Raw genomic sequence first — 14,471 nt, forward strand, 5'->3', positions numbered from 1 at the left:
ATATATATATATATATATATATATATGTATGTATGTATGTATGTATGTATACCTGTTGATGCAAATGTAGTTGAAAGTAACTAGAAATAAACAGTATGTTTAACCCAATCACTCCAGGTACCCTTTACTGCTCATGACACAAGGTTTTAGTGTCTTAGATTAAACATTTTATTAAACTACTTTTTGTTTATGTTATACCAATTAGAATAGCATAAAATCTTAGCAAATAATACATATATTTTAATAATTTACAAGTTTTAAGTTCTTAATTCTAGAAGGCAATTTGTAAAATAATCCGGAATTTTCACTAGTGTGACACACGTGACATATTTTCTCTTAGCATGTCATCATCCCAATTTTATTCACCCCCCCCTGAAAAGGTACAAAATTAAACAAAAAATACTCTATATAAAATTATTATTGCTCAAACAAACCATAATTTTTATAGCCTTCAATTTTGTTTAGTTACATAGCTATCGAATAGAAAATCAGATCCCACCTGTCACATCCTCTCTTTCACAATTTGTTGATAGTTCTCTTACTTTTCATTATATATATTACCTATAAGCAATAGAAAGTCAAAGCTTTCATCTATCAAATGACATATTGTATAATGTTGTATTCTGAACAGAATATTGTAAATTTCACTCACAGTACAAGATTTGTTCCTGTGGGAAAGTTAACGACTAGCTTGGATGAATTTGTAATGTTTTTTTTTCGCATACTTAGAAAGCAAGGAATAGTTTGAGAGGTAAGTGGATTTGTGTACTTTTTGCATGTTATTAGTCTATATTCTTTGGTGCATTATTTGATTAAATAAAAAATTATTAAGTGTTTTACTATCTATAGTATAAAATAAAATATAAGGAAAACATGACACACACATAACTGAATTTAACTTTATAATATGGTTCACAAGATATAAATTTAAGATCTTGAAAGGTCATACACATTTCCAATTACGCATTTTTATTTTTGTAATAGGGTTGTACGTTAGTGGAACAAATTTATATCTAGAGTAGTAAAGGTTGAAACTTTCCAGGAGTTTAAAAAAAAAGATTATTATCCTATGTGAGTAATTCAAAAGAAAACATTTCCTGAAGTCCCTTTTCACTTATTATTAATTATGAGATAGCAATATTACTATGATTTTCTTATAAAATGTTAATATATAATTGTAAAACTTTGATAAAGTTTTGTGATATGACCTTTGTACCTATCATAACGTAGTATGGTGATCATGCTCATTGACAGAGACTGCTTGTACTTCTGGGTTTTTCATTAATTGGAGTAGGGGCTTTGTTAGCTAGAAGTCTTGCATTCATGTCTGTCCCAGAGTCTGTCTTCACTAATGACTTTTGTCACTTAAAAGAATATCTATTTTTAATTAGTTGAATATAACTAATTAATGAGCCAGATGATTAATAAATTAGCAAATCTCACTAAAGCTGTGTTGAGGAATCGGATCTCTTTTGAAAAATCGGTAAACTGGATTAACCCTTCGGCTGTTGGCTTCTAATTTTTTTAGAAGGTAATGTTGATCTCTTCATATTTCTTACAAAAATAAAACTAGTGGATGAAATTGTTTAAAATTTGACAAAAACATTCCTAAAAGTATGTATTTTCAGAATAATAAAATCTAATGAACAAATTTGTTATTAATGTAGTTATTTGCACATGGACTCTGAATGTTTTACCTGCAAGGTGATTTTTTTTTTCAAGCCTAAAAATATTATTTATTATCTTACAGTTTTCACATTTCATTTGCATAATCTCTAGAACCTCCTAAATGAATATCATTTTATTATTATTATATATATTATTTCCATTTTTCCCTACTGTATCACTAATTATACCAGAGATCGGCAACCTTTCAAAGAAGAAGAGCCATTATTTGTCTAAGACCAAAACATCTTGAGAGCCACAGTATGCCCTAATGGTTTAACCTCAAAAAACAAAAAAGAGGTCCCCCTGTGGGATAGTGGCAAGTTTCCAGATTTACAATGCTAAAATCATGGGTTCGATTCCACACGGCAAATGTTGAGATTAAATTTTTTAACACCTATTTTGTCTGAAAGATTCTCAACTTCACAGTAAGAGTAAAGCCCAAGAGCTGCACAAATCTCCTTAAAGAACCGCATTCAGCTCAAAAGCTGCAGGTTGCCAACCCCTGAACTATGCCTATTATCATCAACGTACAATGCAATGAAACATTTAAAATTAAGAAATGGAAATATGTACATACTTTTTAGCTCTTTGTACAAGTCTTTTAAAACTTGTTTTTTTTAATATGTGTAATTCCACATCTTTATCGTTTCATTTACAGTCTATTTTTAATTTTCCTTTTTAGTTCTTTGTCTTTTATTATTTATGCTGATATGTCAACTGTTAAAATGGAGATTTTTCATAGTGTGTGGATCATGTGGCACAAAAACTGCAGTTTCTAAGTATTTTTTTCTTAAACATTTTCTTTGAAAAAAAGGAATTCAAACTTAGATAACATAAATTCAAATTATAACACTATAATACTAATTTCATTGGTAGTAAGGTAGTTTAATTAGTTTTTGAATGTAATGTTGTACCATATGCAGAAGGGAAAATGGCCTAGACAGCCAAAGGGTTAATTGTGTTGGAGTTTTCTGGTAATTTTTTTCTCGTATAACATAAATACTATTGTAAGTGCTGTTCAACACTAACCTTTACCATATGGGTCAGGGTTAGAGCACGTCATCATGTTTTGTAGAATTACATTCAGAATTTTATTAAATTACTATTTTATGAATGTATGTCCATAACTTTGAAATGAAATTGTGGTTTGTAATTGAAATTTTAGTATTATATTTTATTTAATTTCTTAGTTCAAAAGTAAATATTAAAAAATTGCTATATATCAGTTTTTCATATTGATTTTTTTTTTTGTGTGTGTATGTGTCACATGGTACATTGTCTTCTGTATTTGCTCAGATAGCACCGTGGGAATTGTAAAGTGTACAGTTTTTAATGTATTAGAAACTCAAATTACCAATATTGACATATTAGAATATAAAATAAGAACTTCCTAGCTTTTCTGTTTGCTGAGTTGTCATTATATTTAGGGAATCCACCACAGTGGTTCTGCCCATATCTTCCTCTTTTAAAAATACTTATTTACCTGTGCCTACTTCTCTCAGTTACTTGTTTATAAACAATCAAAAATGCTCATTTTAAACTGTAATTCTGCCAGTCTTCCTAAAGTATTTAAGATTGGCAGTATGTTGATCACAAATGAGAGTTTTTAGACCCAAATCAAACTTAGTTAGGAAGCCTAATAAATTACTGTGGAATTTTGTGGTGTATTAATTTATATATTTTTTTCCTTCAAAATGGATATATATAAACCTACAAAATTTATTTTTACATCTTCTGTACATGAAATTTGACGAGCCTTTTGCAAGTATGACGTGCAAGTACCAAAAAAAACCTTTATAACATCATAAGTAGTAGAGATCATTGTTTTTTATTTACTGTTCTGTGTTTTAATTGAAGTTTAAAATTTATTTGTAAACAGTAATAATATATACATATACATATGTAATGTGTTGTAAGACTAAGAAGAGTAAGACATTTGTACTTTGTAAAGGCCAATTTTATGCTATTTGACACGATAACTTGAGCTGCACGTGCTCTGCATGATTTACAGCTTTTGTGGAGGTATTATTAGTTAGATGCAGTTCAAAGGTCAATAAACAAAATTATAAATGTAAATAGATGTATACTGCTACGAGATTTAAGCTATTTTGAAAAAAAAAACACTTGTGGTTTCTTGTTAGAATTTGCAGTCATTCTAGAACGAAAAACGGGTTATTTATATTCATTTCCAAATTTTTTATAGTCCTTACGAGGTCAGTCAAATTGACCAACCCCATATAGAGTTAATATAAAGAAAATAAATGATAAGTATAAAGTTTTTCTAAAAAAGCATTTGACAGTTGTGAAGATTAACAGCTTTATAAGCACAAATTAAGTATTGAAGAATAAACACAAATTTACATAAATATGAAGATGATTACCCAACTAGTCGTGACATAGCACGTGTGTCATTTTCAAAAATTATGCACATGGTACCTCGAAACTAATCATCTTCATATTTATGTAAATTTGTGTTTATTCTTCAATACTTAATTTGTGCTTATAAAGCTGTTAATTGTTACAATATCTGTAGATAGCACAAAGTACTACTTAACTTAATTATTTGATAGTTATTTAGGAGGTTATAGAGATTATGCAAATGAAATTTGACAATTTACATATGAAAAAAATATTTTGAATTTTAAAATCAAACTTACTTTGCATGGTGGAGAGTCAACATTCTGAAAGAAAAAATTTATGAGCAAATCTTTAATAATTAATTGAAACCTGATATTTTTGTGTACGAAAGCCTTGTAACATTTACTGATAATTTGCAAAAGTTCATGAAGATGCATTTACATTATCAAAAGTTATAGTATGACTACTCTCGTGGTTACATACTGGGTGTGATACACCCAGACCTACATTCAAAGAGTTGATCATCTGTCTCAAAATTCTAGTGTCAACTTGATGTCTTGGGTTAAATTTCTAGTGTTGAAAGTGCTTTTCACTTAGTTGATATGTCTACAGTGCCTTTATACCTAAATATTTGTAATACGTTTTTAAAAGTGTACATGTTTGCATTGAATTAGATTCAGTGAACATATTTTATTAAAAGTATTGGACTGTTTTGCAGTTGCTTTTACAATTGTGAAGAGATTTATGTAATTGTTTGTTGAAATACTTTATGCAAACTGTTTTGTAGTTTCTGTAGTTTTTTTTTAGCAAAGTAGAATTGTCTCATTTGAAGTTTTTAAGTTTCAACTCATTAGGATTTGACTAAGGATTGAGACAAATAGATATTCTTAAATTATGTATAGTTCTGACAAGTTTAGATTTGAATTTGAATCACGTTCAACAAATTTTCAGTAGACTCATCTTCATCAGATACTTGTATGATTCTGTAAAAGGGTTGAAATAATTTACAATAATATATTAGTTGATAAGAATTTTTTTATGCCCAAGAAATTTCATTTTTCTTTTAGCATTTCATGGAAGTTGAACATGAATATATGAATCTGTGTATTCAAATTACATGCAGTTCTTTGTAAATATGTAATTAAAAAAATGCATAATTTTAGTCGGGTTATTTAAAAAGTTGAACTTTTCAGAACAGCAAACCACTCGGCACTCGCAGCAGAGACAACACAGAGAATCTGATTGTGAACTTCACAAAGCTAAAGAAATTGAAACTTCAGCTGATAGCTTTGGTCACTCTTATGACACCAGGTTTATGAATGTTGATTTGGATGGTGAGACAGGTGTTCGTCGCAGTACTCGTCAGAAAAAATTGTTATATGACAATCTAAATCAGAAATGGCTCTTGACATCTGGCATTCCTGAGCTTACCAAACTTGATGCCTTATTCTCTACTGACAGAAGAGAAGAAAATCCAATGACAAAAAGTAAAAATGGGGTTGTTAGGCGAAGCTATGAACTACGTCGTTTGGGCCTTACTTCAGCCAGTGTGGTATGCCAAATATACTGTTTAAATTCTGGTTATATTGTACATTATTTATACTTCAATTTAAAAAGCAAATACTACATAGCTAATAAATCAGATTTTGTAAAAGTAAATTGATAACCAGTATTCATGAAAGTTAATAGAGTTTGTATAATCACACTCACTATTATTGTACTATACTTGGATTAATATTTCATAAAATTCAGTGTCTGTCCACATGTTCCTTGTGTATAATAGAACGACTTGGTTTTGAGATAGAAAAGTAACAAAAGTTAACCAACCTATGGCCTGTATTTCTATTTTTATTATTAGAAATATTTATTGTAAATCTGATACTTTTAATCATGACATAGGAATTTGAAGACATGTATTCAAGAGTTAAACGACAGAGAGAAAAAGCAAATCGTAGGCTATACCAAAATGAACAGCATGAGATTGCCAACATGGCAGACACAGAAGACACTGACCAGCAAGAAGATGAAGAAAATGAAGAGGGTAGTGAGTCAGAAGGTTAGTGCTGAAATTGGCAATGTATGTATTGCTGTGGCAGTCCAAGTTTATTGAGTATATAACAAATGTGTGCTGTAGTAACTTACTTGATTATATATAAATAAAAGACAGTTATGTATAGTGGCTTCAAGAGAGATTTGATATGGAGCTTGGCAAGGTTCACTATTCAACAGGTGACTCTAAGAAAAATATATATATTTTTTTAATATATCATGCAAGTTGAAACATTGTGTGTGAAAAAATTAAATTTTCTGATAAACCAGAACAGATAAGAGGAATAATGGCTTTACAATTTATCATCAACAGTGTCTCAGTTTATCAGAAGTATGAATTCTGATACATAAAGCATGTATTCTGTAACTTTAGTACAGAAAAGCTTTATTAATGTTATTTAACATTATATCTAAGAGATTAAAGATACACCATGTATTATAATTTAAAAGGTGGATAAAATTATTATAATTTCTTAGTGATAACATTTTGCTACAGCAAGGATAAAAATTACCACAGGAAAGAAAAATCTTTTATTTGGCAATTTATAAATGTTGTATGTACTTTAATATTGATATGCAGTAGAATGCCATTATTGTTCAATCACTTATTGTATCAAGGTATAAAGATGTTTATGTTGTGTTTTTAATATAAAAATTTGATTATATGTTCAAGTTTGCCAAATTGTTCTAGTTTTTTTTTTTGAGTAATTGAATTTTTAATTAGATTGGAATAGAATATATAGTAGTATTTGTAATTGTGATTATTTTTGGATGGATAATTTTGTGTAGAAATGAACTTAAGAAGTTCTTTTGAAGTTCGCTATTTGTAACAAATGGATTATTGAACATTTTATATGTATAAAATTAAAATATAAGTTATTAATCTCTATTTACTAAAGTCTGAGTGATTTCTCAAGAAATAATCCAGTACCAAATTTCAGTCAAATTATATTAGTTATTCAGTTCATTGCAACTTGTTGAAACACTTGAAATTAATGTACTGCTTACACTATTTGGATACTGATTTACCTGCTGATTTGAATCTTCTGTTTGTCAGTAATGTTGGTGGTTAGGGTAATTGATTCATAATCTGTGGGTCAAGACATTGAACTCTTATCTTTGAATATGCTTGCCCCTTCAGTTGTAAAGGTATTATAATGTGATAGTAAATCCCACTATTTGTTGGTGGAGAGTAGCCCAAGATTTGGTAATGGATAGTGTTAACAACTCTATCACTTCAAAATTAGGGAAGGCTAGCACAAGTAATCCTTGAATAGCATTATGCAAAATCCAACAAACAAACAGTAATACTGTCTTGAAAAAACAACCTGTTAGAACTAAATTACAATAATTGTTTTCATTAACTTTATGTATGTTTTGTTTTTAGAAGCAGTTAGCACTAGCATACAAAGAAGTGTTCTGTAGACTATTTTGCACACATTTTTGCTTACAAATGCTCAAATATGTCATTATACATTCCTTGCTTACATTAGTGTTTTTTTTATATAATTTGAATAAGTTGTATATATTTGTAAATTGTTTCCATGTTAATACAATTTGTGTAAGTTATATCCAACATTTCTGTTATATATTCTGTGCTTTTTGCTCATCTGTTTTTCCTCGAACTTGAAATACTACTTTGTACATTTCTCATTTGAAATACTTTTATGCACATTAGAATTTTAAGCACAAAATTTTTTACTTTGAGTATCAGGAGCTTATTTTATGCAGTAACTAAACATGTTACAAAAGAGTTCAAAGTTTCAATTGTAACTTTTATTTTAGTTTAGATAGTTGTTCAACAAAATGTTCTTCAGGTAGTTTCTGTTATTATGCTTTAAGTCCAATTTTAAACTTGCTTCTTACCTTGGTCTTATATATGGAACAGGAGGAGACTATCAGGATGATGATATTTCCCAGCCCCAAAAGTATTATTTACGAAAGAAAAAACCTGTAACGGATAGATTTCAGTTCCCAATTGGTAAGTGACAGCCAAACCTTGAGACATTACATTGATAATTCATCATATAATAGACATAATCTAGCTAATATATGTTATTGGATAAATTGACCACTGACTCTGAAATTTAAATAGCCAAAATGCCAAAGAAAATTGCACTGCTGAATGAAGCTCAACCAGCACTGGCATCTTTTTCTGTATTAAAAATATTCTTGGCTCTCATGCAAGCCGTAGATGAAAATACATTCTTTTCTACCTCGCACAGGGTTCTTACAAGTGATCAAGATTAAAATTTGATTTGCCAAAACAACAATTATTCATTGAAGCTTGCTAATTTTGCTTAATAATAAGGAAATGGAAGTATTAAGATATACTAGAATTATATAAAATTTCCATTAAGAATTCTACAACTAAGTGCACACACAGGTTTTTATAGAAAATACTGAGTGATGAAACTAAAAATTTAACACTGTGCAATGCCAGTAGATAATATATATCATCTGTAACCATCATACTATTAAAACAGTAATTTGAACTATATAAAGTTAAAGCATGTGAAATTGCTTCACTTAAACTGAAAATAACAAAATATATTTCCACACTTCATAGTTCATAACATCACTTACTAAAGATCAGTCTTACATGTATGTGTAGCTGAAATGGATGTTACATATTGCATGACTAAGTGATACACAGATATAATATGTAAGTGTATAGTCAAAATGATTCTGCAACATTTCATGTTTTTTAAAAACTCAAAATAGTGAATATTATGATTTAATATGTAACCGTTTTACAAATGTTAAAATATTCAAAGTTTTTGTTTCCGTATCAATCATTTAGTATTTTTTCTTGGATTGAACCCTGAGTCAGGCTGTAACTGTTTTACTAACTTAAAATGTAGCATTCATAGAGCTGTGTGGTGTACTGGTGTTTTTTTTTCTTCTCACTAATAATAATATCCAGTTGGTCCAAGTTCTGTTATTTTATATAGGTAGTTATTTTCTCATTCATTATAATGTTGAGCAGCATTATTTCATCAATGTCTTAAACAATTAAAATAACCAAAAATAAAGTGCTACTGGAGCCGAGTAATACAAGCATCATTTTTGGTCAAGCTCAAGGAAATATCATGACTGACATTTAAGTAACTCTATCAGGTGATAACCCATGCAGTGTTAGACTAATCTCAATAATTAAATAATATTGCTTTCCCACAACCGGCTACTTAAGCATCTGATTACTTATACAGACATGTAGCTTTTCTGCAGATCTATGGATATGCATGTTTTGGTCTTGTATAAATGTGCACACCTTAAAAAAACTTTCAAGAAGCACAAATTAGCAGATTAAAAAAATATTTTTTGTATTCATAAATAATATCCAAAATTAAGTTACAAAGTTCTGATTGTAAAGCTGTGTAATTATATGCAAACATAAATTACACCAAACTAGACAATAACAAAGCACATAAATTACATTAACATGAACAACAGCATCTGAATTGTATATTTTATTATAAATACCCACTTATGTTTCTCCTCGGAAGAATAAAGTGTCTTGATAAAATGACCAGTGTGTGTTGTTGAATGCTCAGAATCAATATTTAAAGACATCAACAAATCAGTTAACCCTTTGGTGCCCAGCACCATTTTTAAATTTCTTTCTTTGTATGTACTGCATTACACTCAAAATTTAATCAAACCACTTTGCTTTCAATATATGTTAATGAAATTAACATTATTTTATATGTTATAATTTGAATTTTTACGTAATCTAAGTTTGATTATTTTGTTTCAAAGGAAACCTTTCAAAACAATACTTAAACTGTAGTTTTTTATGTCACATGATCCACATGCTTTAAAAAATCTTGACCTTAGCAGTGGTTCACTCTTAGCCACATAAGATGTCAATGGTCAGGAGTATGCAGTTGCTAAGTGCATGTTTTTGACCTATTTGACATGTGATATCCAAATCTGGTCATTAAAAAAGAGCTCAGTATGCACTGTAATCCACCAATGGTTAATTTGAAATTGACATGCAATTTTCATATTGAAGTAGTACTGCCTGTAGTATTGTTGTCTTCTTGATCAACTGTAGCACTTAGTGTTTTTTTTATGTAAGTATGTTATATGGAGAGACAGTTAAACTGTGTTTAGGTCATACTTTTATATGTTAGTTAATTATGTATTGTGTGTTTTAAAAATCATATTTGAACGGTTTAATGATTTTTTTTATAAGTTGAAAGGTATATACATATTTCCATTTGTTAATATTAAATTTCATTGCACTGTATGTTGATAATAATTAGTTATATAGTAGAGAAAATGGGAAAATAAAATATAAATATTAACCTTAATTAAAAACTTTGAGGTTCTAGAAATTACACAATTGAAATATGAAAACCATAAGATTAAAATAGTATTTTATACCTTATGTAAAATTGACCTTTCCAGTGAACTATTCAGAGTTTAAATCCAAATAACTAAATGAAATAATGAACATTTATTAGAAATAGTAAAAAAAAGTGAAGAATATTTTATTTTTTCTAAAACTACATACTATTAGGAAAGGTTTTTGTTAAAATTCAAACAATTTCACTCACTAGTTTTATTTTTGTAACAAAATGTGACAAGTGGGGAGTTACAATCTCTGATAGTATCTAATTGGAATGATTAGAAAAAAACACGACTTTGAAAAGTTGGAAGAGATAAAGTATGCATATTTCTTTCTGAACAACTCTGACCCACTCCCCTCCCCACTTCAGTGTTGCCACTGGGCCCCATCGAAGATCTATGCAACCCTTGCCAAAGTTTCAGTGATTTTGTTTTTACCTACCTCTTGTCTGGGGAATCCCAAACTTCCATCCATCACACCATGTCTTTTGATTTTTTCTGTAACTTTGGAAAATTACAAGAGAAAATTGATATTCATAGTCACTTTAATGCAAGAAATACCATTATGTCTCTTAAACCCTGTGTGCATCTGTGGGGTGAAAGTGTGCATACCATGACTTTTTACAGAGTGCCATTGAACAGAGTATTATGCATTTGATGTTGGAGTTATTTACTGTCCTTTTTTATCCTACAATGCAAATTTAGCAACATTTCATGGTAAAAAAGAGTTAATACTAGATACAAAGTACAGAGATACTAAAAAAAAAAAGCTGGAGATATCCTTTTTAGAGCCTCTAGAGGTGATGCAAATATGGTATGCAAACTGTACAATGGACAAAAGGATTTTTATAAACATCACCTTGCACTTTAAGTCAGAGTGATGTCAATTTACAGACATATCTTGTGTAAATAGACTTGTATATTTTAATAAAAGCTTGCCAAATTTTTTTTAGATACAAGTAGTAAATTCAGAATTATAATGAACATTCCTTCTCCAGTACAGGGTTAGTCCAACTGACTGATCCCTTGCACATTTGGTTAACTGTAAAGTACCAAGTTACAATTAAGACTTGAGAGTCTGTGATATGACCTGTATTATTTAGAGGATGTGCTTTGTTATGTAGTATAATAATAGTGGAAAAATATCTCCATTCAAAAATATAATTACACACAAAAAGATAATCAACATAAAATAATAAAATTATGTTTGTAGGTCTGTCATAAAAGTAATTTATGTCTTAGTGAAAATGTCCCAGTCACAGAAAATGTTTGTCAAAATAAAGAGTAGAATATTTAATGTTGCTTTATCTAAGTAGCTTCTAAAAAAAAAAAAAATTAATATTTATTTGAATTATGGTGTTCACATTTTTAGGCACAGCATAGCGGCTCGTAGAATGGCTCCGAGTTCTTTTTCAAATACAAACATTTAGCTCGTAGCTCCGTCATCTCTTGACCGATTTGAGATCTAATTATGGTTTTGGACTCAGGAAGTCAAACCCTTTCAATTGATGTACTTGTCTGTGCTCAGGGTTTCGTAGATTAATTTACTCTAATCCTGCCTAAAAGAATTTAAACTTTAGAGTCAGCTGATAGAGATCCTGATGAGTAATAATATTGAATCTGGTACACATGCACACCATGCTTGGTACTGCTGGTGCACAAAAGTATAGCTAATAAATAAAGAGAAAAAAGGTCTTGTAGATGAATTCACTCTAATCCTGCCTAAATTAATTTCAAGTGCTGCAGCTATTGAGAATTCCCTCTTGTTTTAACTGTGTCTGTGATGTAGCTTATACCTGTGTGTACATTCATATACACAATATCAGACTGTTGTAGCTGGATAATTGCAATATGTTTTATTTATAAAAATAAAATTTCTAATAATTGAGTTTAATAAGCTAATTTCAAATTTATGTAATAGTAATTATACATTAATACATTACATTGCACAAAGATATGCCTTCTAAGGAGTATACGAACAGATGTTTTCATTGGACAGTTTTAAGATTACCAGTATCATATTCATACCAGGATAAGATGTTTTGATACAGAACATGATGGTTCATAGATTTAGGAAAGTAACTGGTTACCTTTTAAATTGTCAGAGCTGAATTAAAATGTGTTACATTGTGGTGCATTGCTATTTAACCCATTCACTGTGCTTGGTATACATATGAATGGATTCTTACTTTTAAAATTTCCTGTGCAAGGTGTTGAATCAAAAAGTTTTAGTGGTAATGTTGTCTATTGACATTGTGTTACATGTTATTGTACAATAAGTCAGTTACTTCCATCTTTTCTATGTCAGTTTCCCTTAAGGTGTCAGAGAGGTCTGTACAACATCTTGTTGCTGTAGTAGTAGTAGGTGCTGGGGAAAATCCAGATTATATTACAGATTTAGCAGACAACATTGACTCTGAGTAAATGCAGTGAACAGAAAAAAAAAAGACGTTGAGGCCATATATGTACCAGCTGCCATGAATGGGTTAAAGAAGGCATTATTATTCTTATTTTAAAAACATTTGCTTTTCTCTTTCAAAAGATCCAGTTCGTTCTAAAAAAGCTCCAAGTTCCAATATATTTCACACTCCTAATCATCACTGCCTGACAAGGGATCATGCAACTTTCAAGTCTCCAGCACACAGAAGTCCCTATAAAAGGTAGTAATTTTATCAGATCTCTTAATGTACCAGGAGATTTTCTGTGGACTTAATGGAATAAAAAAAAATGAATTTTAATCTATTTCACAGTTATTATATGACAGAAGGGAAATAGTTTGTTTTTGCTTGCTCATTTTATAAAATTGTTAGGATTTATTTGGAATTCTACCTCCAGTGGCTCAGCAGTAAGTCTCAGGGCTTATAACACTAAAAACTGGGTTTTGATACCTGTGTTAGGTACAGCACATATAGCCCATTGTTTAGTTTTGTGCTTAACTACAAAAAAAAATCATCTTGAATTTTGTAGGGTAGTTAGAAATAATTTACTTTTGAATGTATTTTTTGAGTTGAAAGTTGTAGAAACTGCTAGTTTTTATATGTAAATTGTATCAAAGGCTGAATGAGATTAAGTGATTTAATAACAGTTCAAAAAAAATGCGGGTAACTAAACATGTTCATATTTTTCCAACATCAAACATATATTTTTTACATGAGCCTTTCAGATTTAATTTTAAAAAATTTAAAGTTACATTGCTCTTAGCAATAATTAAAATTCTCTTAGAGAATAAGATGATAAGGTTAGAATATAATGGAAGATTGAGAAAATAAGTAAATTCAACCCCATAATTCTAAAAAATTTTAATATTTATTATAATCATACTTTTCTTGGATTTATTGATTTAAAGTATAATCACATCATTTTTCTATTGTTAAATTAATTTATTGGTATTAACATACTTTCATAAGTATTGGAACGTATTGAAGCCAATAAAGAAGTTATGCAAGCTTCCTCGGTATTTTAAAATTTAGACATAATTTGACAACTCAGTTTTTTCACTAATGAAGTAAAAGTTGGATAATAACAAAAGTCTTGATATTTTGTGGGTGCATTTCACTGCTTGTTCTTGATAGTCTCAGTGGGTAAAAAAAATTCTATAATATATCTTTTTTTTAAATTTTTTGTAGAGCAAGATATATTTGTTGATAGTTTAATATAGATTGGGCAATTTTTCTAACATTAATCATTCCAAAGAAATAGTTTTTTTCACCTTTCTTTAGAAGTATTCTATTTATTACACAAGTGGTATAGCAAAGTATTGATTCAAAAATGTATGTGAAAAATAAATAGATTAAGTGTTTAGTGGTTATCATTAAATGTTATTGGTGAAATAGGGTCCAACTTTTAGAATAAAAATTAATGTATGTTTGAGCTTTTTAAAAAATAAAAGTGTGTGTGCATTGTTAGACAAGTACTGTAAAAGAAATTTAAAAAAGACTTTAAAACATTCCAAAATTAATTTATACATAGTGTTGAGAGGTTGGTTAAGTTTAGTGTTTTCAACTTTTTGTTCATATTAGGTTTCAAGGAATTAATGTCAC

At 29.3% G+C, this 14,471-nt stretch overlaps 1 protein-coding gene across 1 annotated transcript in view; it reads left to right on the forward strand.

The window, feature by feature from the left end:
- Positions 1-14,471, forward strand: part of LOC106460825 (ATPase family AAA domain-containing protein 2-like) — an 89,664-nt gene that overhangs the window by 7,848 nt on the left and 67,345 nt on the right. The window contains exons 3-6 of the mRNA XM_013920569.2: positions 5,207-5,578; positions 5,926-6,082; positions 7,964-8,056; positions 12,974-13,091. Of these exons, the coding sequence (XP_013776023.1) occupies positions 5,207-5,578; positions 5,926-6,082; positions 7,964-8,056; positions 12,974-13,091 (740 nt within the window). The remainder of the gene's footprint in view (positions 1-5,206; positions 5,579-5,925; positions 6,083-7,963; positions 8,057-12,973; positions 13,092-14,471) is intronic.

The sequence above is a fragment of the Limulus polyphemus genome, unplaced genomic scaffold, assembly GCF_000517525.1.
Source record: "Limulus polyphemus unplaced genomic scaffold, Limulus_polyphemus-2.1.2 Scaffold844, whole genome shotgun sequence".
Lineage (NCBI taxonomy): Eukaryota > Metazoa > Arthropoda > Merostomata > Xiphosura > Limulidae > Limulus > Limulus polyphemus.